Source organism: Gymnodraco acuticeps, unplaced genomic scaffold, assembly GCF_902827175.1.
Source record: "Gymnodraco acuticeps unplaced genomic scaffold, fGymAcu1.1, whole genome shotgun sequence".
Taxonomy (NCBI): Eukaryota; Metazoa; Chordata; class Actinopteri; order Perciformes; family Bathydraconidae; genus Gymnodraco; species Gymnodraco acuticeps.
The window spans coordinates 2,530,023-2,557,960 of record NW_022991513.1 but is presented as its reverse complement, the minus strand read 5'-3'; the positions used below and the strand labels follow the sequence as shown (position 1 = coordinate 2,557,960).

General features: G+C 43.6%; 1 protein-coding gene across 12 annotated transcripts; it reads right to left on the bottom strand.

Moving 5' to 3' along the window:
- Window positions 1-731: 731 nt before the first annotated feature.
- Window positions 732-27,615, bottom strand: fes (FES proto-oncogene, tyrosine kinase). Of its 12 annotated transcripts, none has more exons than XM_034197013.1 (18): window positions 27,184-27,586; window positions 25,390-25,563; window positions 22,422-22,518; window positions 22,104-22,287; window positions 21,075-21,212; window positions 20,860-20,979; window positions 20,567-20,689; window positions 18,730-18,925; window positions 8,300-8,380; window positions 7,335-7,457; window positions 6,478-6,600; window positions 6,249-6,302; window positions 5,379-5,497; window positions 5,113-5,207; window positions 4,871-4,994; window positions 1,498-1,655; window positions 1,241-1,363; window positions 732-1,139 (listed from the first exon to the last, which is right to left on the bottom strand). In XM_034197013.1, the coding sequence occupies exons 1-18, from the start codon at window positions 27,406-27,408 to the stop codon at window positions 985-987; spliced, it is 2,412 nt and encodes an 803-aa protein (XP_034052904.1). In that variant the 5' UTR covers window positions 27,409-27,586; the 3' UTR covers window positions 732-984. The 12 variants fall into 12 exon arrangements, 7 of the variants coding, with proteins under 7 accessions (XP_034052904.1, XP_034052902.1, XP_034052903.1 ...); XM_034197011.1 differs by having other exon boundaries at window positions 7,248-7,457; window positions 27,184-27,585; XM_034197012.1 differs by having other exon boundaries at window positions 732-1,127; window positions 7,248-7,457; window positions 27,184-27,584.
- Window positions 27,616-27,938: the final 323 nt, after the last annotated feature.

The following is a 27,938-nucleotide window of genomic DNA, read 5'->3' as shown; positions in this document are numbered from 1 at the left end:
TTGTGCCTGGCAAGTCTCAGGGAAGGTTTTATACATTGCATTGCCAAAAGCAGAAATGTGATGGAATTGTCGTTTTAAATGTATTTAATTGAGTGTGTCTGTCAACATCCTGCCACAGTGCCTGGAGCACATTCATCATTGTTTTTCTTGTGTCGTTTTGTAATGTCTGGATTTTTTTCTCTTTCTTTTGGTTGTAGTTGTTAACAGTATTTTGCTGGTGCTTGCTTGCTTGCTAGCTTGTTAGTTGGCTCATTGGAATAGTCAGACTTTGTAAGATACACACATTTGCTGTTCGGTCAGATTTTCGGTTGAAAGTACATTTACAAAGAAAACACAAACACATACAAAGAAACATCCTTTGCAAAAGTAGTCAAAAGTACAGCATATGTTTGTGTAGTGATGGCTGATGCCTGACAAAACATGATCATAGAAAGGGAGATCTGCAGTTGGATCATGAAAACCTTAAAGGCAACACAAATTGACATAAACAGCACACAAGGCAAAAACCTTATCTGAGTGGCAGCGTCTCAGAAGGATGTTTGACACATCTTTATGGAGCCTTTCAGACAGATCACACGGGTGTAGATCACATGGGTGTTTGGTTTCGACAGTAAAGGTAATAACATACCACAGTATGTTGTGTTTATAGCAGCACATATTTTTGCAGATGGGTTGAAGACAACCTATTGTTCTTAGAAGAAGAAAGAATGAAACACAGACCCACAGGCAGGAAGGGAAGAAACAAGAGTGCTGCCATCATCTGGTTCACAGGTGATTAACAAGTCCTCAAAACTTCATTTAGAAGTTTATTTCTTGAACAAAAGTTTATTAATAGTTTTGTTTATTTTGTTACCTTGCATTATCTATGAAATTGAGACTGGAAAAAAAAGATGTGGGTAGGAAAATAAGATGCACAATAACAGAACAAATCAAACAGACAAAAGAATAATAAAGTACAGAATATGTTCTATTAACAGGCTTGTATTACATAATTTTGTTATATATGGCACCGAGCTCAGCCCGAAGTTTCTTGAAAGAAGATCTATTTCCGGGATCGTACTGCCAGCAGCTGGTCATAATCCTTGAGATTTCCACGGGGCAGTTGTGTGGAGCAGGCATCCGGTATCCTGAAACACATCCTGATGGTCAAAACATGTGGAATTGAGAAAATGCATCACAAAAAGCAGGAATCTGAAAACAAACACTTTTACAGTGGATTTTTTGCATGGCGAGTCTTCACCTTTCTCCACCTCGTCTCGTGTTTGTTGGTTGCTCATGCTCGTGTAGGGCGTCATTCCCAGGGAGAAGACCTCCCACAGTAAGACCCCAAAGCTCCACACATCACTCTCTGTGGTATAACGACCTGAACACACCAGCAGGGGGCAGCATCAGCAAAGGCTCAGGCATATATCTGTTAGTTTTCAATTGACTGCTGGCAGACAGAACCAGGAGTAGTGTGCTGGTTGTGATTGCAGGGCAGAAACAGTTGTGTTGTACCGTAGTTCAGTGCCTCAGGAGCCGTCCATTTGACAGGGATCTGTCTGAGGCCGCCCTCTGCAGAATAGACACCGTCGTCTTGCTGACGGGACATCCCAAAGTCGCTGATCTTCACCACGTTGTGCTCTGCAACCAGACAGTTTCTTGCAGCCAGGTCCCTTAAAAGAAGACAGTGGGAAAAGTATATCAGTGATGAATATATGGGCTGATAAAACATTGAATAAAAAGAGACACAAAAGCATCATGCCCTGTATGAAAAAAGACATGGCGAGAGAACTGAGGGACTATAAGAAATGAGAGAACATGTCTCCAGTGTAGCATGTGAGGCAGATTGACATGCAGCGTTACAGGCTGAGCAGCAGCAGCTCTGATCTGTCCCTGCCGGGCAAATCTCACAGTGCTCCTGTAATGAGCCTGGTGTCACAACCTCGTGTTTTCTGCAGAGCACTGACAGCCTGGATGTATAACTCACCAAAATAAATAACTCATACACAACTGATCCACTAAAACACCCTGGTTGCAACATTTCACGTATTTCTCTTTTGATTAGAATGTGTTTTTTATGTTAAAGGTTATGTTTAATGTATGATCCTTAAATGAGTTTCAGCCTCATTGTGAGATATAGGGATGCTCCGATCGCCAATTTCGGGGCCGATCGCCGGAATCAGTATCGGCCGATCCGATCGAGTGGGCGGGGCCTAAATGGATGATTTAAACATCACTTTAAATCTTCCATTTAAAGTGATGTTTAAAACTCAGTTAATGGGGCTAATTCACTGGAGCTTCCACAAACAACAATCAACTTAATTATTACATTCAAATGATGTACATTATTCAAGTTTACATTCACTTTGGATAATAACACGGGAGAAATTAGCGGAAGCGCTCTCTTTTCCTCTCCCTCTCCCCCCCTCCTGACAGCCTGTCAGTATCTCATGCAGCTCACTGATCCAGTAATGAGTGACCCGACAATGAAGAATACATATATTTATAATAACTAGTTTAGCTTGTTCCAGAGGTAGATAAAATAGCTAAGTGTGTTAGGTATATACGGTACGTCCACACAGCAGCTTTTCAAAAATCTTGAAAATCTTGGAGCTGGGCGTGTCTGAAAGCTTGGGGATTTTTTGCGAGCAACGCGACCAACAACCAATCACATGAATCTCCCGCCCCCGACGTACAAAGCAAAAAACCCCGGGGATTTTATGCGAGCAATATATAGCCTAGCCATAAACTCCCCAAACAGGCGAAAACCTACCAGTTTCACCCACTGTCTCTGCCACCATGCCTGGTTCCTCCGGTTTGTATCCCGTTAATAGTTCTGGTCGTAAAGAACCGGGTGATTTGCTACCGTAATTTCTCGTTTGGAATATGAGGAAATGAACTGCGGTCTGGTTCTCCCTGTGTGTGTGTTTCGCTGCGCTTACCGCTTACCGGCGGGCGGAGTTGCAGGATTTCTGCTTCACACACGTTGCATACCGCTATTTTACTGTCTTTTTCGGACACCTTAAAATAATGCCAGACCAGTGAAGCCATTTTGGCGAGCTTGTTTTGCCGCACACAGAGAAAAGTGTCATGTATTTTACGTCATGCGATCGGCTCTCGCGATCGGCATGTTTAGAGAGCACCGATCGATCGGTAGAGAGTGAGTATCGGCCGATCTCGATCGGTGACCGATCGATCGGAGCATCCCTAGTGAGATATATAGTCTTCAGCGGTTGTGTGAGCCTGATTTTCCTCTTAGCCTGTATAAAATGTTCAAACAGAACCAATCACAGAATGCGCTTCCTCCCTGTCTCTTTTACAGCTGGTATAACATCGCATTAGTGTACGTTAATAGATAAGAGACTCTGAACGGTTTGATAAGTTCACTGTCTCTCCTTTTAAACTACCAACAGTATAGAGTTTAAGACAGACAGCTTTTGTTATGGACCTGTGAAATATTTATCTTTAATAATTAAAAAGATTTTGCCTATTTCATTATGTTTGCGTTTGACCATGTTTTATTGTATTTTAAAGTGCTTCGTTTTTTTTGGCACATTTCATTTGCTCAAAAGTGTTTTTAATTATTTTTCGTAAAATCTCTTCAATGTCAACTTTATGAAAATATAGTCAAGGCTCTTTACTGTGGATTTTATATTATACTTTGGTGCTTATTTGTATCTGTTTTATTATTATTTTCAAAACCCATGAAAAATACAGAACTGTAGTTTTCTGAACAAGCTTTTAAATGTTTTTTTGGGACAGTTCCAGTTCTTGAGGACACTTATCTCTTTTTCTTTTGAGTTTGGTTTCAATGCACTTATTGTAGGTTGCCAAATGAACGTAATGGGCTGCTGAATAAATGGCAGTGCTATATATTTTAATATAAACGAAAAAACATTGTAGGTCAGCCAGCAGAGCGTGGTTCCAGCTTCTTCGAAGACAAAACAGCTTTTAGTTATTTAAAAATACTTTTTGTCTCTAAGTTTCAATAACAGTTTGACGGCTACATCAACATATGTGGAAGTGCTGCGGGGAAAGTGCAGTTTGGTTAACAGTTGGATTATGTTAATGTGAGGGAAGTGACTTATGTTCTGTATTATGCACTGTGAAGGCTTTCAGATCCATCTACCTGCAGCTTGTTCCACACTTGTTCCTGTGTAAAATGAACATGTTTCAATATGTAATATATTTTCATTGGAACCATTACTTGTCACTGCTCTGTGGTGCTTGTGTGTGGTGTCCTTAGATCCACCATACTGTACAACTAAGAGATGAAGTTCACTGTCCTGTCCGATAAAAGCATAATTATTGGTATAAGTTTGTTTATTTATTTAGTTATGTATATCCTTGTTTATTACATTTTGTAAATATGTAAATATAGTGGTGTAGGGATGATTTATTTTTGTAAGAAAGGTAAGCATTGGCCTGGTTCCCTTGACACAAAACCAAAGGGATTTTTAAATTGGATTTTTGATTATTGCAGAAAATAGGCTGTTGGGCAAACACACATGTAGTTATTCACAGGTTTCATTCAGCAAATAGTCTTTACAAATGAACAGAACATTTATTTATTTTTTAAGTGCAATTGCCAGCAGTAAAGTGTTAGACTATACATTCACTATAGTATGGTATCATGAAGTAACGGACACTAAGCTAAAGGCTGACTTTAGTTGGGAATGATAAAGATTACTAGACTAACAAGCTTTCTAAAAGTCAGCAAGCAAATTCGTTTTCTTAGCTTGGTTGCTTATGGGCAGACATGGGACCAAGTCATTTCACACAAGTTACAAGTATTCCTAGCGCAGTCAAAATGTGCACCATTTTTATCTCAAAATCCTGTTTGGGATTAAGTGAATAGATCCTTATAAAAAACGTGTTTGTAACCAACCTGTGAATACACTTCTTGCTCTCCAGGAACTCCATACCAGATGCAACATTTTCTGTCATTTTGACCAAAATCTTCGGCTTCAGACCGTGACTCCCATGCCGTAATAAGGAAAGAAAGTCACCACCTAATGAAATGTGTGTACACACACACACACACACACACACACACACACACACGTCATGATGGAGGGGCACAGCTTTAAATTGTTGGTTATATACACTGAGATACACGATTATATTTACCTTGAATGAGCTCCATGATGATGTAGATGGGCTGCTGCTGAGTGCAAACTCCTATCAGCTTCACAATGTTAGGATGGTCATACTGCTTCAGGATCCTAGAGAGCACAGGAGAGGTTGTTTGTGTGTGTGTGTGTGTGTGTGTGTGTGTGTGTGTGTGTGTGTGTGTGTGTGTGTGTGTGTGTGTGTGTGTGTGTGTGTGTGTGTGTGTGTGTGTGTGTGTGTGTGTGTGTGTGTGTGTGTGTGTGTGTGTGTGTGTGTGTACTGACCTGGCTTCCATCAGGAACTTACTCTTGTGCTCCGGGGCCAGGTTCTCTTTGCATGATTTCACGGCTACAGGAGTATTATTGGAGCGTAAACGGCCACTGTACACTTCTCCAAAGTTACCCTGTGTGGCACGAACATCAGCATGATTTGTTACCGCTTTTATAATTCTCTTTTCCATCTGATCAATTCTCCTTGATGAACTGTTACCATATGTAGACAATTTGAGAGGAAATGAGAGACGAATGTACAATTCAATTCTTCTACTTTAACTACTTTTAAGTGTTCAATCTATGGAAACTATGTACAATTGGTAGGTTCATTTGAATGATTGGTTAAAATAAATGGTTATTGGGTGTTGTAACTGTTCCTCCTGCCCATGCTGGCTGTGAAGAGAGCTCTTAACGCTATTTCAATGTGAGTGATGAGGTACTAAAATTAAAGTCCTATTTCTATGAAAAAATGACTGCCAAAGTTCAGCAGCAGCTTATATGAAATCATACACAGCAGTCTGATTTACATCGAGCAAGTGGATATCTTCCATAGTTACAAAAATCCCTCTTTTGTATTGGCGAAGACAGTGTTTCTTGCTTAACATCAACAGAGTAATGTTACAAAAAATGTGCTGTTTGTACTAAAAAGACAGTGGAGTTAAAAAAATACAAACTTTAATTGACAAATTCACACTGATATTATTGTAGCTTTACTTTCACAAAGACATCTTCATAGGAGAAACCACAACCACAAGTTACTATTTCAAAGTCCATAAGAGCATCAATGTACAGAATGTGCATTAAAAAAAACCCATCAAGGAAGAATAGCCTTTGCTTTTTCTCATTTCTACATTTTCTGTCAATAGATTTAGGTTTACCTACCCGTCCGATGAGGGGACCCAAGATAATATCATCATGTTCCAGGACCCACTTGTCCTAAAGGGTTTAAAATGAACAATAAAAGATGCATCATAGAGCTATGGCACCAGCAAGACCGAACATGGAAGACAATTTGAAGGAAACATTATTAGAGATTAGGTTTGAAAGTGTGCTCATCTGTGATGACCATTGAAGCAGTCAGTATGTTAAATGTGTGTGCGTGTGTGTGTACCTTGAGCACAGGTTTCTTCAGCACAGTATCAGACCTCTTGGTGACTTGTTGTCGTGAGGAGAGCAGATGATGGATCAGCAGTGGGACGCTGGGGAAGCTCTCTCCATCCAGACGGTACATATTCTACTGACACAGATAGAGAAGCATTTCCAGTCAACCGATGTGCAAACACACAGGAAGAAGGAATAACTTTACAAAAATAGGCTTTTCAATTGTTTAGATCAGGGGTGTCATACTCAATTTCATGGCGGGCCACATTAGCACAATGGTTGCACTCAAAGGGTCGGTTGTAACTTCAAGACTATATAACTATACATATATAAATATATAATAAATATAAAATAATGTATTATATTAACATTATTGGCTCTGCGTTGGATTATTATCAGTTCTGGTAATAACCCATAAATAACTACGTCTGAAAGTAGAAGTCTAGGGCACATAATTGAAAGCAAATATTCAACAACTACGCCAATTGTAGTGTATATTATATTCTTTTGCAAGTTCTTGCGGGCCAAATAAAATAAGGTCGCAGGCCGGATTTGGCCCGTGGGCCGCGAGTTTGACACCCTTGGTTTAGATCATTTAAATAACTTGTATACATTTTTTCATTCTTAGCATCCAGACTTCTGTTTAATTTGCATAAAAAACAACAGTGACCTTTCATGAACTTCTCTTAGAACATACTCTTACTGCAACAGAAATATTTGAGAAAATATGATGTAGTCACACATTTATTGTAAAGTGTCTTTGTAGAACTCTTCACTTACATCCGCGCTCTGGATGAGGAAATGCTTGCAGGACCCTTCCCATTGCACAGAGAGCACATTTCCCTGTTTCTCTTGACTCTTCCTCACCAGGAAGTCTCCGTCACTCTTCAGCAGCTGCTGGACCTCGAGTCGGGGGATCGCTCCATGGTACCAGTCCTGCTGCTCCAGAGGGCGATCCACCTCCTGCAGCGGGGGGTCGGCTGGAGGCACCTGGGGGCAGGAAGACAGACAAGAAGAATCTTTAATGCTGACATGAATAATAAAACAATATGAAGTGATTGAAGGTGGATTTAAGGGAGATTCTGCATAGAATATATGGATATACTTCAAAGAGTCTGTAATACTTTAAAGTTTAACGCCACCACCTTCATACCTCCAGGGAACCGTAGAGTTAGGAGTTGAAAAAGTAGTTCAAACTTAAACAGCCAATAATTTAGGCTGGAAGTCCTCTGATTATAGACACACAGATTTGCTCAAGATGATCTTTTACAGCATGCATTATGCACACAGTGATTTGTATCTTTCTGACAGATTAAGAACCGAATGACTGACTGTACAAGGCCTTTTCCTGTTGAGAGTTTGTGTGCAGCTGGCTCATAGCTCTAACTGTCAGCGAAGAGAAACGATATACACTTGCTGCCTGAGAAGTAAACTCAGTTTTAGGTCATGAAGAATATCGGAAGTGACTATGACCGACAAAGCTGACCTCAATAAGTCCAATAAGGCTTTCAGGAAGACAACGACTCTAAGAAATAACATGTGCCTCAGAGAGCTCAGCAGTGCAGCGGATACACTTTCTCCAAAACATGATGAATTGTTGTGTAGTTGAGCGTATACAAACAGAGACAGCAAGTTGAAGGCAGCAAAGATGGAGGGTGAGGAAGGGAAGTGCCTTCAACAAGCTTTTTCATGTATTTTAACAAAAAACTGAGAAAATATATTGTTATTTTTATACAATGTGAGCCAACAGTCAAACATAACCGCTTGTACTCCATCTATCATTGTTGTGAGTGTAATTGTTGTGCTTTGATTGAATTCAATGTTTAACCTACCTCCCACTTGGGTTTAAACAGGCCACTTAGATTGTTTTTTATCCCATCCATGAGGAGTTTGGAAGGAGGTGGGCTGCGGAACTGAAAAAGGAAAGAAAAGACCCAGAGCACATCTTGGTGAATAAATGTTTACAAATATAAATATAACAGAAACAAATTAAGATCAAAAGTACTCCAAATGGGGGTAAATAATAGCATTGGTTAAGATGATGGGCTTGGTTATTAGTCATTGATCTGGAATGCGCAGGGCCGATTGGAACATGAGACTTTTTGCAGGAACACATTTGGTGACTTGATCAAATTAAACGAGGCTAAAACTCTACTCCAACACTAGTATCTCGGTGAAGCTTTGTTTGGCGTTGAGCTAAATGCTAATGTCAGTATGCTAACATGCTTAGGGTGTGATAAAAGCTCTTATCACTTTCTGATTACTAGGGATGCTCCGATCGATCGGCCGCCGATCGATATCGGCCGCCGATCGATATCGGCCGATACTCACTCTCTGCCGATCGGTGCTCTCTAAAAAAAAAAATGCGAGAGGCGATCGCATGACGTAAAATACATGACACTTTTCTCTGTGTGCGGCAAACCAAGCTCGCAAAAATGGCTTCACCGGTCTGGCAGTATTTTAAAGTGTCCGAAAATGACAATAAAATAGTGGTATGCAACGTGTGTGAAGCAGAAATCCTGCAGCTCCACCCGCTGTGACGAACCGGTGAGCGGAGCAAAACACACAGAGTTAGACCAAACACACTTAGCTATTTTATCTACCTCTGGAACAAGCTAAACTAGTTATAAATAATATATGTATTCTTCACTGTTGGGTCACGACACGCATTACTTTACTGGATCAGTGAGCTGCATGAGACGATACTGACAGGCTGTCAGGAGAGAGAGAGGGGGAAAGAGGAAAAGAGAGAGCATCCGCTCATTTCTCCCGTGTTATTATCCAAAGTTAATGTAAACTTGAATAATGTACTTCATTTGAATGTAATAATTATGTTAGTTGTTGTTTGTGGAAGCGCCATGTGAATGAGCCCCATTAACTGAGTTTTAAACATCACTTTAAATGGAAGATCCCCATAGGCCCCTCCCACTCGATCGGATCGGCGATCGCTATCGGCCGATACTGATTCCGGCGGGGTCGGCAATCGGCCCAATTGGCGATCGGAGCATCCCTACTGATTACCCTCCGGTCACGTGATTGTGACATGTGAGAATTACGTCATATTCCACAGGAGTAACATGCTGGTGCGCATCTCTATCATATTAGCTAACAGCAGGGGCGCAGATAGGAGGCCTATATATTTATATTAAATATATATATATTTTGATTTTTTTGTTATCATTTTTTTCAATATATATATTTGTTCACATGATCGTTGTAATATATATACATACGTGTAATATTGTGGTGACACCATGTGGGACCATAATTCACCTTGCTTATTGTGTTGCCACACGGACCCTTTAGTGGGGAACACCTGTAGCTTTAGCTGCCATTCCTGCTAGCTCATCAGGCAGAGCAGTGCATGTGTTAACCTCTCTGATATTAATGGATAATAAAGATTGGAACTCCATTCTTAATACACCGCCTCCGACTCTCTTTTCACGGCACGACACTGGTGACCCTGACTTTTCCGAGAAAGTTTCCGGAAAATGAACTAACATGGCTGAGCGCGATGTTTTCATAAAGCTGCCGGAATTCTGGGAGCACGCCGCGAGGCATGGTTCGCACACGTGGAGGCACATTTCGCCTGCCGACAGGTCCGTGACGGGGACCTGAAATACTACCATGTGGTAGCAGCGTTGGGGAGCTCCACGTCGTCCAGGTTGGTGGGATTTATCGCAGCCCCCCCACACCATGGCAAATATGAGGCGATTAAGGCCCTTCTCCTTAAGACATTTAGCTTATCTGCTAAGGAGAGGGCCCGCCAAATACTTGACATTCAAGGCCTAGGAGACAGCAAGCCATCCCAGCTAATGGAGAAAATGCTAAATCTGCTAGGGGGGGGAGATCCCCGGATTTTATTCACGGAGATTTTCCTGCGTCACTTGCCTCCCCGGGTCCAGACGGCGCTGGCCAACACGCCTGTCACGGAGCCCCGTTCCTTGGCTGAGGAAGCGGATCGTTTTTTCCTGGTTACACAAAAGCCCGGTGCAGAGACGTTAGCCACAACGCTCAGCGGCCCATCTGCAGTCAAGAAAGCGTGGCGGAGGCAGGACACGGCTGTATCGAGCCGGCGTGGAGACACCGGAGAGTGCTTTTACCACGCACGTTTCGGGACAATGGCGAAGAAATGCATCGCCCCGTGCAGCTACAAACCCCCGGGAAACGGAGGGGCCGGCGCTCAGTAGTGGCCCTGAGCGTCGGCGTCACGTGCGGGCTCCTCTTCGTCAGCGACAGCGTTTCGGGAAGCCTGTTTCTGTGTGACACGGGCGCTCAACGGAGCGTAGTTCCAGCGTCGAGTGAAGACGTCACCCGGGATGGGCACGGACCGCGATTGACGACGGCTAACGGCGGTCCCATTCGCACGTACGGCGTGAGGCCTATGTGATTGTGCATCGGAGGACAGCGTTTCAGCTGGGATTTCGTGACAGCGGACATTTCTTTTCCCCTCCTCGGAGCGGATTTTTTGTGTGCTCATGGACTCTTAGTGGACTCCCTCGTGTGCACACTTGGCAGCGCAGCATATCGTCATATGCTGCGGCTGTCGGGCTGCAGACACGTTTCTCAGACTGTTGGCCGAGTTTCCAGACCTGCGCTGCCCACCTTCTCTGCGCTTACCACTAAGCATGGCGTGGAGCACCACGTCACTACCGAGGGGCCTCCTGTCTACGCCAGGGCCCGGCGGTTGAACCCTTCTAAGCTGGCTGTAGCGAGGGCGGAGTTCTCAACCATGGAGAGCCTGGGCATTGTCCGCCGCTCCGACAGTCCTTGGGCTTCCCCCCTGCACGTCGTCCCCAAACCGAATGGCGGGTTCCGCCCGTGCGGGGATTACCGCCGACTCAACGACGCCACTACGCCTGACCGCCATCCGGTGCCGCACATTCAGGACTTTTCGGCGCATCTGGCCGGTACGGGGATGTTTTCCAAGGTGGACCTGGTGCGTGGATACCACTAGGTGCCCATGCACCCCCTGGACATTCCCAAGACAGCAGTGATAACGCCTTTTGGACTTTTTGATAGGGATGCACCGATCGAGATCGGCCGATACTCACTCTCTACCGATCGATCGGTGCTCTCTAAACATGCCGATCGTGAGAGCCGATCGCATGACGTAAAATACATGACACTTTTCTCTGTGTGCGGCAAAACAAGCTCGCCAAAATGGCTTCACCGGTCTGGCATTATTTTAAGGTGTCCGAAAAAGACAGTAAAATAGCGGTATGCAACGTGTGTGAAGCAGAAATCCTGCAGCTCCGCCCGCCGGACCGGTAAGCGCAGCGAAACACACACACAGGGAGAACCAGACCGCAGTTCATTTCCTCATATTCCAAACGAGAAATTACGGTAGCAAATCACCCGGTTCTTTACGACCAGAACTATTAACGGGATACAAACCGGAGGAACCAGGCATGGAGGGAGGTGGCAGAGACAGTGGGTGAAACTGGTAGGTTTTCGCCTGTTTGGGGAGTTTATATATATATATATTGCTCGCATAAAATCCCCGGGGTTTTTTGCTTTGTATGTCGGGGGCGGGAGATTCATGTGATTGGTTGTTGGTTGCAAAAAATCCCCAAGCTTTCAGACACGCCAAGCTCCAAGATTTTCAAGATTTTTGAAAAGCTGCTGTGTGGACGTACCGTAAGAGTTAGACCTAACACTAGGGGTGCACCGAATGGGAAATTCTTGGCCGAAACCGATACCGAAAATAGGAAACAGTTGGCCGAATGCCGAAAGGCCGAAAATGATTAATAGAAATATATATATATTAGGGCCGGGACTTTAACGTGTTAATTAAGATTAATTAATTACACAAAAATTAACGCGTTAAAAAAATTAACGCATTTTAATCGCACTTATTTTTGCACCGCGGAACGTTTCTCACTGGATGAGTTTCAGGCGTACCGATTATACTGGAGCACCAACTAACGTTCATGACTTCAGACAACAACAAACCACAGTGAACAACAGTGGGATATGTTGTTTTAAAAAACGGACGGATGGAAGCGTCGATAAGAGCACGGTTGTGTGCAAATTATGCAAAAGGATTCCAAAAAGGAATTCGCATATCACCGCAGCACATCAAGCCTCAAGTATCACCTCAATGCAAAATATATAGCAGCTAGCGTGGAAGCTAGCGTGGACGTTAGCCTCTTTTATCGCGTTCACACCAAAAAGAGCCGGTACTAAAATTAGTTCATGAGAACCTTTTTACCCCCACGAAAGTCCCTGCTAGAGAGCAGAGAGCTACTAGAGAGCAGGGACTTTCGTACGGCTCTCTTGTGAGAAAAGAGCTATATTTCTGATTGGCTGGGCGGATTGCAAACCACGCCCCGTAAAACTCCCAAAAAGTTTTGTGAATTTTATTATCCTCGCATTAGCATTATTAGCATTAGCCCAGCGCAGAAACGCAGAGAGACTAATTTATGGCAACACAAAATAAAACATGGGAGCGGTGGAGATGAGGAGGTGTCGGCGTTCTGGCGATTTACTCGGAAGGCTGCTGGGACTCCCAGCAGCTTCTACTGAAGCCAGTCCCCAACTCCGGGGACTTCCGGCCGGGGACTTTGGGCGGCAGTATACGCCGTGAAGTGGTTTGCGGCCTACCAGTAAACCCAAAGCAGAAGAAGAATAAGTGACGTCAGCGGCTTCATTTGCCTAATCCACCCCCAGGTTCAAAGAGTTCTCATGAACTAAGTTCTCATGAACCTTTGTGGGAAAAGTACTGCGGTGGGAATGCGCCTAATGGTATACTACAATCCATGTGAAAAAAAATTGCTTCTCACTGTTCTCAGGTCAAATATTTATATGTGATTAAAAATGCGATTAATTTCGATTAATTAATTACAAAGCCTCTAATTAATTAGATTAATTTTTTTAATCGAGTCCCGGCCCTAATATATATATAATGTATACATTTTTTACCAATGTTGTTCAGCTACCTGATTATGGAAATAGACATGATTATGGCAAAACTTAACTTAAATAATAATCACTATTATGGGTCCATAAAACATTTATTCAGCACTTTTGAATGCATACAGTACATTTATATATGTCATGTATTATTGCTAAAAAACATTATATCGCAGTCTTAGTGTCGCCAACTCGTTTCTAATATGCAAAGACAACAAATGCGTCTATGATGTATTTTCGATCAGACGAGATCTCTCTCCCCCGTCTGTGTGCGAGGGGGCGGGGCAGTTTACACACACGCAGCTGCTACATGCAGCGGAGCACACTGCGGAGATGGCGGAGAGAACGCGCTCCGAGGTGTGGTTAAACTTTACCCGTCTCGATGTGGAGAATACTTGTTACCATAAGTGCAATAAGAGTTTAGCATGTAAGCACGAGCAATTTGTCTAAACATTTAGCAAAAGTGCACCGCATGCAGACGGAGGAATGCACCGGGTTCGACCGTCTTTCTAGCAGCTCTGTAGCCCCATCCACGAGTAAGGTTTCCACGTCAGGTGTTATGTATGCTAGCAGCAACACACGGAGTTAACTACATTATACAAACATGGGTTAATGATTAGAGGTAACTGAGTTATTTAGTTTGTTAACATTTCAGCTATTCTGTTTACAATTCTGTCATCAGATTATTTAATACGATTTGTTAAAGGCTCAGGGCAATCTCGATCAATGTCCCCCCCCCTGTGAGCCAGCCGCGAGCATGGTCGCCGCGTCTTTATTACGTCATCACAACAACACGTTAGGTTACCAACGTAAGCCTGTTCTGACATTCGGTGATATTTTTTCGGTGCTAAAACCCTTTCGGCCGAAAGCCGAAAGGGCCTTTTTAACCATTTTCGGCCGATAATTTTCGGTGGCCGAATATTCGGTGCATCCCTACCTAACACACTTAGCTATTTTATCTACCTCTGGAACAAGCTAAACTAGTTATTATAAATATATGTATTCTTCATTGTCGGGTCACTCATTACTGGATCAGTGAGCTGCATGAGATACTGACAGGCTGTCAGGAGAGGGAGAGAGAGAGGGAGAGAGGAAAAGAGAGCGCTTCTGCTAATTTCTCCCGTGTTATTATCCAAAGTGAATGTAAACTTGAATAATGTACATCATTTGAATGTAATAATTAAGTTGATTGTTGTGTGTGGAAGCTCCAGTGAATGAGCCCCATTAACTGAGTTTTAAACATCACTTTAAATGGAAGATTTAAAGTGATGTTTAAATCTTCCATTTAGGCCCCGCCCACTCGATCGGTATCGGCCGATACTGATTCCAGTGATCGGCCCCGAAATTGGCGATCGGAGCATCCCTACTTTTTGAGTTCCTGCGGATGCCTTTTGGACTCAAGAATGCCGCTCAGACGTTCCAGCGCCTGATGGATTCAGTGCTGCGGGACCTGCCGTTTGTGTTTGTCTACCTCGACGACATACTCGTCGCCAGCGCTTCAGTGCAGGAGCACCTGTCCCACCTCCGAGCCCTTTTCACGCGGCTCAACGAACACGGATTAATCATCAATCCTGCAAAGTGCCAGTTCGGGGTGTCTGACATTGATTTCCTGGGGCACCGCGTCACCAAGGGCGGTGCGGCACCTCTGCCGGCGAAGGTGGAGGCTGTTGCGGCATATCCTCGCCCGCTCACAGCCCGGTCGCTCCGTGAGTTTCTGGGGATGGTGACCTTCTAACACCGTTTCATCGCCCGGGCCGCACACATCATGCGGCCGCTGTATGAAGCATTGAAGGGCAAGACCCCCGTCCAGGCGATCGACTGGACGGCAGAGGCGGACGTCGCTTTTGCTGAGGTCAAGACCGCGTTGGCTCAGGCGGCTTTGCTGGCACACCCATCATCTACGGCTCCCATCTCCATCACCACGGACGCGTCGGACTACGCGGTCGGCGCGGTGCACGAGCAGTGGGTTGGAGGGCGCTTGGCAGCCGCTCGCCTTTTTCAGCCGCCAGCTGACGCCCAGAGAACGTAGGTACAACGCTTTTAACCGTGAGCTCCTGGGTCTTTATTTGGCCGTGCGGCACTTCCGTTTCATGCTGGAAGGCCGGGAGTTTACGGCGTTTGTCGACCACAAGCCACTCACTTTCGCCAAGTGGCGGAGCCTTGGTCGGCACGTCAGCATCGGCAGCTTTCCTACATCTCTGAGTTCACCACAGACATTAAGCACGTGGCTGGCAAGTCGAACCTGGTTGCAGATTGCCTCTCCAGAGTCGTCATCGGAGCCGTCCAGTTGGGCCTGGACTATACTCGCATGGCGGCGGACCAGGTCACAGACCCCGGCGTCCAGGCTCTGAAGGTGGAGGGCGCGGGGCTTCGCTTGGAGGACGTGGTGTTCTGCGACGCGGGCGTTACCCTCCTGTGTGACGTCTCCACAGGCCTGTCGCGGCCAGTCGTTCCCGCCAGCTGGAGGCGCTCTGTGTTCGAGGCAGTGCACAGACTGTCACACCCCGGCGTTAAGCCTTTGGTGCGCTTGGTGGCCGCGAAGTTCGTCTGGCATGGGCTGAAAAAGGACGTGAGGACTTGGGCTGGTGAGTGCGTGGCTTGTCAGCGTGCTAAGGTGCACCGCCACACGAAGGCCCCTTTGGAGCGTTTCCTGGTGCCTGAGAGGAGGTTTGACCACGACCTGGTTGGTCCATTGCCCTCATCTCAGCGCTTTTCCTACCTCCTCACCATGGTGGACAGGACGACCCGTTGGCTGGAGGCGGCCCCGCTCGTTTCGACGTCGGCCGCGGACGTTGCCCGGGCCTTCATTGCAACGTGGGTGTGTCGTTTTGGCACCCTGTCGGACATTTCCTCAGACAGGGGCTCTCAGTTCACGTCCGAATTCTGGAACGCCGTGGCAGGCGGTTTTGGGGGTTAAGCTGCACAGGACTACCGCTTACCACCCTCAGGCTAACGGCCTCTGCGAGCGCTTCCATCGCTCCATGAAGCCGGCCCTCAAAGCCGGCCTTACGGACGGGAATTGGGTCGACAAGCTGCCCTGGGTGATGCTGGGCCTGAGGACTGCGCCTAAAGAAGACCTGCAGTGCTCTACGGCTGAGATGGTCTACGGGTAGCCGTTGAGAGTTCCAGGGGATTTCCTCCCTAACGCATCGGCTCCCTGGTCGGCGTCGGCCCAGCGGGCTTTCCTGCAGGACGCCGCTGAGGCCTTTGCTCCGATCCCTACTACTCAGCACGGTACTCAGGTGTCCCAGGTTCCCGCAGAGCTCCGCTCGGCGGAGCACGTGTTCATCCGGCACGATGCGCACAGAGTCCCCCTGCAGGCCCCTTATGATGGGCCTTTCCGGGTCTTGGAGCACGGGGACAAGCACCTGGTGGTCGACCTGGGTGGCAAGGCCGAGCACGTCTCGGTGGACCGGGTGAAGGCTGCTCACCTGGACTTGGACCAGCCGGTGGTGCTGGCTCGACCTCCGCGACGGGGCCGCCCTCCGGCCTCGTCCCCTGTCACAAATTTAAGACCTGTTGTTCCGGTCCCTCCCCTTCCGGGGGCCGCACAGGCGGAAGTCACTTTTCCGACTCCCGTGCTCAGGAGTCGTGGGGGTCTGTGTGTCGTTCCTCCCCGCCATGCTGATTTTGTTTATGTGTGAATTCTGGGGGGGCTTGTGTGGTGACACCATGTGGGACCATAATTCACCTTGCTTATTGTGTTGCCACACGGACCCTTTAGTGGGAACACCTGTAGCTTTAGCTGCCATTCCTGCTAGCTCGTCAGGCAGAGCAGTTCATGTGTTAACCTCTCTGATATTAATGGATAATAAAGATTGGAACTCCATTCTTAATACACCGCCTCCGACTCTCTTTTCACGGCACTACAATATATAGATTACTTTTACTTATTGTTAATTGTTATTCCTCTAAATCACGGGTTGGCAACAGGCGGACCGCGGTCTGGATCCGGACGCCGACCTATACGGACCCGGACCTATAATCAATACCTTAATAGGGGATTTCGATTTTGACGGGGCGATTCTATTTTAACCGCCGCCGACAGGGGGCGAAAGAGACGAGTGAGCGATACAGGGAGAGAAACACAGAAGAAGAGACGAGAGAGAGATACAGGGAGAGAAACACAGAAGAAGAGACGAGAGAGAGATACAGAGAGAGAAACACAGAAGAAGGGAGGAGAGAGAGATACAGGGAGAGAAACACACAAGAATAGATGACAGCGCGGCAGAGAGAAGAGGGAAAGAGGGAAGAATAAGAGGGAAAGAAAGAGAAACTTTAAAACTGTTCAATTGTTATTATGTGTAAAGTCTGATATTGTTCTATAATCGTCTGAAACTGTTAAGTCATGATGTGAAACGGTTAACAAAGAAAAAGGGAAACTCAAGCTGCTGCTGCACTTTATTTTATTTATCTAAAATTAAGCACTTTTAAGATGCACATATTTTCAAAAGCTATTTTATTTATTTTCTCTATTTTATTTTTAAATGCAGCCCGAGAGGAACATTACACATATCCACAGTATTTACTGTATATCTGTATAGTTCAATGTTAATTGACAATAAATATTGTTGTTTATGAATTGTACTTTCTTTATTTTATTGGCAGTCAGTTGTTGATTACATGCAGACGTTGATAAAGCTGCAGGCTACTTCAATATATATCACACTAATTCATAAAGCAAGTTAGACATTTTGATGTTCCGGACCTTTGCATGGGGAGATTTTCTCTAACTGGACCTCGTTGAATTTTAGTTGAATACCCCTGCTCTAAATTGTTATTTCCTCAAACGCCTTATGTATTATCCTTCTTGCACTTAAAAGGTAAATACTAATTCATTTGTTAATCCATATACATACTTACATTGTATTATATTTGATCTTGAATATTAATAACGGTTAATATTACTTATGATTGTAAAACAAATAGTAAGTATCGTGAGTATCGTGAAAATAATTTCTCTCAGTTTTGTCCCCCCCATTTCAAAAATCTCACCTGCGGCCCTGGCTAATACCTATGCTATATACATTGGCTTATTAGTTAGTTTGTAAGTACAGCCTACTGTAGGTTGATGGGGTTGTAATTTGTGTTGTTTTGGTCAACAAAATGTTGGACGATCGACCTGATGGTAGCACTTGTTTAAAGAGAAAGGATGTTTTGGGGAATATGAACCTCTGTACTATTTTTCTTGGTAATCCATCCAAAAGTTGTCGAAACATGTCACTAAAATCACTAATCCACCTGCTGGTGGGGCCAGAGTGAAAGATGATCAACAAAGTAATCCTCTAATTAGATTAGGAGCTAAAAAAAGACAAAAGTGGCTAAGCCTCTGGCAGAGAGAACATACGCTGCTTGAGTTTGAAGAAAGTGAGCTGTTGTCTTGGTCGAGCTTCAGAGCAGAGGGAGGATCTTTGGAGCCCAGCTTTTCCAGTTTCTCCTTCAAAAGAAGCCTCTGAACCTCCAGTTTGGCTTTAAAGCCCTGATTCAGAGCAACATGCTGCCGGCACTCCTCCATCGCTTGCCTCTTGCTGAACTGGTAGACCCTGGATGACGCAGAGAGCAGCATTAGGTCAGGTGAATTATATGTGTGGGACATTTTCAGTGGGAGCAACACCAAGGGTTGCACTAGTCAATAAAACAACACGAGTAATGCAACACAACATCAATATGCTTCATATTGACTAAGGCAATCAATAAGAAGGCTTCCCTGGCGATGGCTTAGTCAGCAATTGTCCGGATTTTCAGCATGCAAGACCAGTAAACCTTTCAATGACCCAGGAGTCCTGTTAGTGAGGGGAAACGAGAGGGGAGAATAAACCTGATAGCTGCAGTAACAAATATAAAGCTTTCACCAAACAGGAATGGCCAGTTCACGGCTGGATTAACCTATTAGAAGACATCAGGGGGATCATTTGCTGTTGGACCCCCAGTGCCCACCCAAACGTTTTCTGTGCATTATGCATACACAATGTGGCCTCCATTTTTCCATAACAAAAAGAGCACAGCACACACTATACTTATCTGCCACACCATCTAGTACTGTGCTGCAGAAATACTAAGGTGTTCAGTAAGTCAGTAGAGGGTAGAGATAACACTGTTTATTAATCGACAGGAAATGATCAACTATTTGGATTGTTGCCTTTTTTCATACACAACTGCAAAAGCTTTTCATATGTGAAGATTTAATGTTTTTGCTTTATATTTATACTAAACTCACATTAAAAGTAATTATTAATAAAGCTTTCACTGTTTTCTGATATTTTTCTAACATATTGCTTGTATGATCTCAGAGTAAGCAATTATTCCGACCCCAGCTATAGATTTGAGCTTGTTAAATAGTTTTTACCAAAACATTTAAATTACATTCTTATTTTTGTATTCTGCAAGACTGGATGTGAAAAACTGTAATGAAATTGTGACACTATGCCATTCCCATGATTTCACTTCTTTATTTTATTTTAAATGGGACCATAATTTAGGAAATGGACAATATGCTGCTTTAAAGAAGACATCAAACTATAGCGACTGAGAAGACAAGCTTGTCAGGAGATGAGGTGAGAAATAAGGTAATTTCCTTGTAGACATCTATAAAGTAGGACTTTTTTGCAAACCCTTGCTGGTGATTAAAGAACATGCACATAAAAGGCACTTTTTTATTTTGCTTCACTTTTCAGACTGTAGACCTTCCCTAAGTTCACGGGTTCTCAGCTACAAGACGTCCCTCTTTAACATCATATAGCATGTCTCTGTACATTGACAAAATGTTTTTTCAAAATACAAATCAAAGAGCAGCATAACCTTCACCTCTCTCACTAACACCACCACCATATGTGCTCCCAGCTTTTTGCAAACAAACACATTGTATCCAGCCGACCTCCAGGAGCTTGGTAATGACTCCATCACTCCCACAGGACTGTAAACCTCCAACACCTCCAGACAGCTTCTTCAACCAAGACAAATTGAGCTCCATAACTCACCATATCACTGTATAATAATTCATAAGGCACTTTCAGCCCCCTGAGACCACGCTGGTTATTAGCTCTGAACTCTCTCCGTGGGGGGGAGGCAAGCCTCAGTTATTTATCTTCACGGTTATAACAACAGTTTTGTGTTTATAGTGATTACAAAATCATCGCAACATTTGGGCATACTTGTGGTTATGCTTGGGTCTGTGGTCCACTCACCTCTGGCCTTTTTTCACACCTTCCCGCTCTGCGTCCAGCTCCAGCTCTAGCTGATCCACCGAGGTCTGCTGCGAGCCCAGAGTCTGAGCCAAGTTCAGCAACTCCTCTTCTACCGCAGTCAGTCTACGAGATGGAGAATAAATTGTGAAGGGAGGAATAAATTAATGCAAAACCATAAGAGGAAATTGGAGGTAAAAATGAACATGAAGGGGGAGGAGGAGGTAGTGGTTGAGACACTTAAAAAGGAAATTAGAGTTCAGTCATCTGGATGGAATTGTGTCGTTTGTTCTCACTTGTGCTGAACTGTCTCAAGCGTGAGGTCGTTTAGTTCAATCTCGCTGGATTGTAGCTGCTCAGTGTCCTCCAGGAGACTACAGTCAAACTCTGCACACGCAGGAGTCTCCCCTACAGATCTATACAAACACAAACACATAGAATCATCACTCTGCATGGCTGGCTTTCACGACCGCAGTGTTGCCATCTGAGGGGAAATTTGGCCCCATTCTACCTGTTCTGTTGGATGAAGCTCTCGTATTCTCTGTGAGGATCGATGGCTGTAAGAGCAGAAGACATCTCCCGGTGGATCTGCACCACTTCATGATGGAGGAGAGAGGAGATGTCGAAATATTCCTGCAGGATCTCCTTTCTGGTTCAGGGGTCAGGGAGGCCACATGAAAACAGAATCCTTCAAATTCAGTGGTTTTGAGGACAGGTTTTAGACAAATTGATTGAAAGACTACATTACATTTCTGCATTTCACAGATGTACAATATCAAACTTTTCCAGGTTGTTTATTTGCGGGCTGATTCACATCAGTGCCAAGATAATCTGCTTTCAGAGACTTGTCTGAGATAAGCAGTCCATCACAGTAAGTATTTAGATGTTTGAATACTTGTCATATTTGAGTCCTTTTAAGCGGTGTCTGTTTTGCAGACTCTCACAAGCGGAGACATCTGCGGTCTGACAGCTGACTGTCAAACATTTAATGCATGAATAAAAACTCAGATTTTCATTTTTATTTTCATATAAAAGTAGTGTTTTAACGATTTGAGATGTTCTATTTATATCCAGGGTTTCTGAATGAACAAACAAGGAAAATCTGTCAAAACCGTCTCAAATGCAACACTAAACAACATTAACATAATGCTTGAGGAGGAAATACAACTGTTAATTTAATATGGGAAAACATGTACATGTACTGTAGTTAATTAAAAAGGTGCTTTTGAAGTCAGCATTCCTTTCGTTTTTATGTGTGGGAGGCGTGTGGTGCAGTGGGTTGTGCATTGGTGTTCGGATCAGGGGGTCACAGGTTCAAACCCCACTGCAGTCAGCATGTCGTTGTGTCCCTGAGACACTTCACCCCAAATTGCTCCTGTGGGGATTGCACACAGTGTGTAAGTCGCTTTGGATAAAAGTGTCTAACAAGTGACATGTAATGTAATGTGTGTGTTTGTGGATGGAAATAAGCCAACTTATTGCCAACAGTAACCACTAATGTCATTCACACGCAGTCACTCTGTGGTTTGTGTGATCTTACAGTATGAGCACCATCTCCTGCTGCAGACTCTGCAGCGCAGCGAGCAGGGTCGGCTGGATCTGACTGTAGTGGTGCTGATGGTAAACCTGAGCAGCTCGCACAGACAGCACATAGTCATTGTGCAGCTCGTGGAGTTTCACAGAAGCCTTGACGTAACGCTCTTTAGCCTTGTCTCGCTCTTTATCTGCACGGGGAGAAGACATTATGTATGTCATGTTTGGAAATGGGAATACACGATATATTAAAATAACACATGGCCATCAGTGTGAAACCGATTCTGTTGAAATAACTAAGTTACTGTATGTCAGGATTCCCCACCTTTACTGGCCTCCTGGTACTTCCTCTTAGCCTGAGCTGCATCTTTCACCGCCTGCCTGTAGCTGCCCTTCAGCCTCTCCAGCTCTGTCTGAGTCACCTGAAGCAGCACACAGACAAACACACAGAAAATCACTCGGTGCAAGGTAAGGCGTTATTCAGAGGAGCCAGGGCCGGTTCTAGCCAATTTGCTGCCCTATGCAAGATTTTAGCTGGCGAAAATATAAAGATCAATAGATATCCAATAGAATATTAAGAATAAATGAAAAATCTCTACAAAAGACCAATACACTACAAAAACAGAAACGTATTGACATAGGTAATATACATAAAAAAGGCTTCAAATGTATGAACATGTTTTAATTGGAGGGTGGACATCACATCCTCTAGGAGGGACAGGGGTATGCCCCCCCGGAAGATTTTTATTTTTAAATGTTAAAGTAAAATGCTTCAATCTGGTGCACTTTGAGAAGAATTACTAGAGACTAGATCTAGAGGGTACAACTTTATGAAAAATAATGGTTTACATTTTAATAATCAAATAAGTAGGCTATGTGAACATAACCAATAACCCATAGCCAATAACGAATAAATGTAGGCCTAACGTATTTTATTTTTGTTGTTCATTTATATCTTATTTGACCTTAACATTTATGTATGCATTTTGTTTAAATCTCTCCAGTTTTAAACAATATTTTTGGTTTACTGTGTCCTATAGTATACATTGGAATGATTTCAAACCTGTTTTTATTTATCCTAATAATTATAAAGGTGTGCCTTGGAAATATGTGTTTACATTAATTGTGATCAAAACGTTTGAGAGCCACTGAGATAACTTAGACTAAAGTTAACTATCTAAACACTCAGAGTCCTTTACCTCACAGAGACTCCTAGTCTGACAGGAGAGGACTCTCCCTCCACCTTTGTTGTAGAAACATTTTCGCGCAGCTAGCACCAGATGCTAACAATAAGTTCATATCAATCACCGGTGTGGTGCGCCTTCTCTCTCTCCCTCGCTCGCTCGCTCGGACTCTCGCTCGCACTTCGGCTGTGAGCTGTGGGCGCCTGATAAGCCAACAACATCCCACACTTTCATCTCTTACAGCGCCCATCATACAGGGCAAATGAAACGTGTAACCGTTACCGGAGTGAAAAGGGTGTTACCTTTTCTTAATTATGAATGTTGTTACATCAAGGCCGAAAATTAGGATGAGCGCAAACAGTCAAACATGGTTTTGTCCTCTCCCAGAGCTACCAGCGCAGCGCCCCCAGATCTGGTGCCCTATAGGCAACCGCCAATGTCACCTATGCCAAAAACCGGCCCTGAGAGGAGCTACAGTATGTGTGGTTAAGAGCTGCCTCTAGGTGTGAGCTCTGCTTGACACAGGAAGTGATCAGTGGCCCTGTTGTTTCACTGCAGAGGAGCACAAACATGAGAAAAGACAAGAGGAAGTGATCTGACATTTATTGTGCCAATACTTCAAGACTCCACCTGATAGCATCTGTGACATTGTTGTTCACTATTGTACCACACAGTGAATCACATGAATCCAAGTTCCAATAATAATCAAAGACTGAACAATAAAGTAAGAAAATTCAAATGAACAAACGGCCGAACCACCAGTACAGATCACTGAACATGAACACATCATTTCCCTGATGTAATTGGGTAATAAAAACAATGTGAAGCAGCCACCAGTTTGAGATTGCATCAAACTGCATATGCACAAACTGTTTCCAGTCTATTGTACCTCAGTTCATTTGACTGCTGTCTATTTATAATGCTGCTGCCGCAATGGCCATCTGCAAATCAAGATTATTTACTGGAGGAGAATCAACAACTAGATTTTAAAGCAACAACTTCTGCTTTCTCTCTAATGAGAATCATGCCACATACAAAAAACACTTTACCACAAACTGTTGCACACTCATTTAGTATGACTTAATTTTAAACAAAAATACCAGAGCATCCAGAAGGAGAACACGGTAGTGAGAATGATGAAGTTGGCTAATCCCTAAACACAAGCTCTTCTGCTCAACAGCAATGAATGGTTCATTTTAAATATAATATCACTTAAAATGCAAAGTAAATGTCATTTTTGTTTGGATATAACTTTAAGTAGTATCAGTTCATGGACCACATTGAAATAGCAGTGGTGTAAAGTAACTGAGTCCATTTACTCAAGTACTGTACACTTTTTAGATACTTGTACTCCACTTAAGTATTTCCATTTCATGCTACTTTGTACTTCTACTCCACTACAATTTAGAGTTCAATCGTTTACTTTTACTCCTCTACATTTATTTAATACCTTTAGTTACTTTACAGATTTTGATTAATAATGTGAAATATAATCAACAGTTAAATAAGACTTTGGTTACACCAGGAGCAAATCACAAGCTACCCTGCAGTATACAAAGTCATTAAAAATAGCTGCACCTTTACCAGCTTTGATAAACACGTTAATGCATCAATCATTATAAACAGAACATATTATATAACATAAATTATTCTGAAATGGGCCAATCTGCATAATGAGTACTTTTACTTTTGGTACTTTAAGTATTTTTTTATGCTAATACTTTTGTACTTTTACTTGAGTAACATTTTGAATGCATGACTTTGACTTGAAAGAGAGTATTTCTACACGCTACTTTTACTCAAATACAAGATCTGAGTACTTTTTCCCCCTCTGGAAAATAGACACTCAAATGCACAACCACAATCATCCATAAAGAATATTTTCACACTTTCAGATTTGTATGTGTGTTATTTGTCGGTGCTAAGTTTTTAGAAGTAACATGGGTAAAAGTTGTATACCATAAGGGTAAACGAGTCAGAATCAGTGGTTTCATCACAGTAAAAGGACTGTCTGTCTAAAGATTGCAACCCTGACTTTTGTCATGATCGCAGGAGATTGAAAGTAGAAGTGTATTTGAGTGTGTGTGTGTGTGTGTGTGTGTGTCACACCTTGCCGAGCTCCTGCCTCAGGAGGTTCCACTGCTCTGCGTAGGTTTTGCGGAGCTGCTGTTTATCTCTGATGACCAGCGTGAGTTTACTGATGGGACCGTCGAGCAGATCCTCAGAGCGCTTCTTCATCACCTGACTGAGGACGTCCGTCTGAGACACCAGCACCCCCCACGACTGAGGGGCAGGGGGCAAAGGTCAGGGAGAAAAACAGGTAATTCAAACAAGAGGACAAAAGAACATGCTTTAACCTCTGTTTGGATTTCTTTCTTAGTGAGTAATTCATCTAAAAATACTCATTACATTTAAAGGTCCCATGTCATGCTTTTCCGGTTAGTACCCGTCCCCTTGTGTGTTATGAAGGTTTTTATGCATGTAAACGGTCTGCAGAGTCACAAACCCTCAACGTACACCCTGTAGCGAGTACAACTTTAACACAGAAAAGACCTGTCTATGCTGCCCCAGAACGCCTCGTTGGAGATTTCTCTTTTTCTTCCTGGGTACAGTGATGTGCCCATACCCAAATGGACCAATCCGTGGAGACGTTACGTTACGTTCGCGGAGCCGTTAGGTTAAGTCCGTTGATTGGTCCAAAATGGATCAATCCGCGGACTTCCTCACACACTCAATATTTTCTCAGCTGCAGCTCCTGCCGATTTTTCCTCCCTGAGACGGCGGGGCGCGGCGAGGCTGTGAGTCGGTGTGTGAGCACACAAACTCCCAGCCAGGCTGCAGGTGTGTGTGCTCGGGCTGGTTTCGGGCTGGGTTTAGCTGTGTCTCGCAGACGGCCTCTGGGCTCATAGGGAGGGGGGGAGCCGTTTAGGACAGAGAGTGAATACACATACTATACAGAGATGCTGTATGAGAAACCAATGTGATTTTGGAAAATTGCACAATATAAATCCATTTTAGTAGACCTCAACAATGAATTTATGATCAGTAGAAATGGCCATGACATGGGACCTTTAAATAAAATGTGATGAAACAAATGTGTGGTTCTTGTCATGCATCGAGCCACCAAATGTTTTAATATGTTTTTCACCAATATGTTTTTCGAACTGCAGAAATATAATCTTTTATTTTTATTTTGTTGATCCAACAATATATTGCATGCTCATTCTGCTCCATTCAGATAATTATGTTCTTAAAATATATATTTTTTACCATTCCTCTAACTATTTCTTCCAATCTTTGTAATCTTCGGTGGATATTGTGGGTTCTTAAAAGAACATGTTTTCTTTTGGTTTCCTTCATGGCATAATACTTCCTGTGCATGGTTGCAATTATAGGCATGATTTATTTGACATACTTCGCAACAATTCAAGTATAGGTGTTGGTCAAGTGTGTAGAACAATCTCCAAAAATGTTGCAAGAACAACAACTTTAGTATTTCACCTACAGCTCTAACTACAGCAACAAGACCAACGTTACTGTTTGTAACAGACATCCCTGTCCATCCAGACATTTGTGTTGAAAGCAAACACATTCTGATTGTGATTTTCCAAATGATGATGGACTGAAACATCTGACTCATATGACTCATATGAGTTCATATGAGTCAGATGTTTCAGTCCATCATCACTTTTTGTTGCACAAATAATTGAATATAATAACATATATTTTTAAGGATGGAGGAAAACCCTTTTTTCAATGGCCTTCCAAAATAAATTGTTCATATTGGTGTGAGGATTTTTAACCTGACCTTAATTTTGAATATTAAATGAAGTAACTGAGTCACACACCTTGTGTATTATAATTGGTTTTGCATGAATTAAAGGCCACAGATGGATCCCTCACCTTGTTGAGCTGGCTGATGTAGTCCTGTCCCGCTCCGGGCTGAGGCCTCTCCAGTTTCTCTCCCATGGCGGCCATGTGGTGCAGCTGCACTGAAAACTCCCGCTCACTCTTGGCCCGCTGACCCATCCACTTCTTCATGACCTCCATCAGGTGAAGCTCTGAGTCCAGCAGCCGCATTACAGCTGCATGTGCCTGGGGGCAGCGCAGATCCTCCCCAAAGCCCATCTCTGGATGTTTAAACTCTCCTCCCTGCTGAGTGTCTGTCCTACAGCAGCTCTGTGTTTGCTGCGGGACAGAAACAGAGAGTGGAGCTGGAGCTGCGGCTATAATGACCTAGAGAAGTTATTTCTCTGTGACTTAAGACCGCTTTCACTTCCCCACAACGAGTACACTGTTCATGAGAGGCAGCACTTCCTCATGTATGTTTGAATGTGGTTATTGTTGCAATGTTGTAATCTTCCTTTACATTTACTGGCGCAATAACTTTCCATTGTTGCACATGTCAAATATCCACATACATTTAGAAACAGAAAGACATTAGCTTAAACACGACACACTGTGGTCACTTGTGTTCATCGCTCCACCGTGTGTGTTAGAAACAGCATTTTGTGTTACTATATTCTAAATGTTTACGTCACTGTATTTCAGAGGCAATTATTGCAGCTTTTATGTCTCTACTTTAATTTAACAGCAATATATTTACTTTGTTGTATGTACTTTAGCTTCAGGCATTAACAATGTTAAGTATAGGCTTT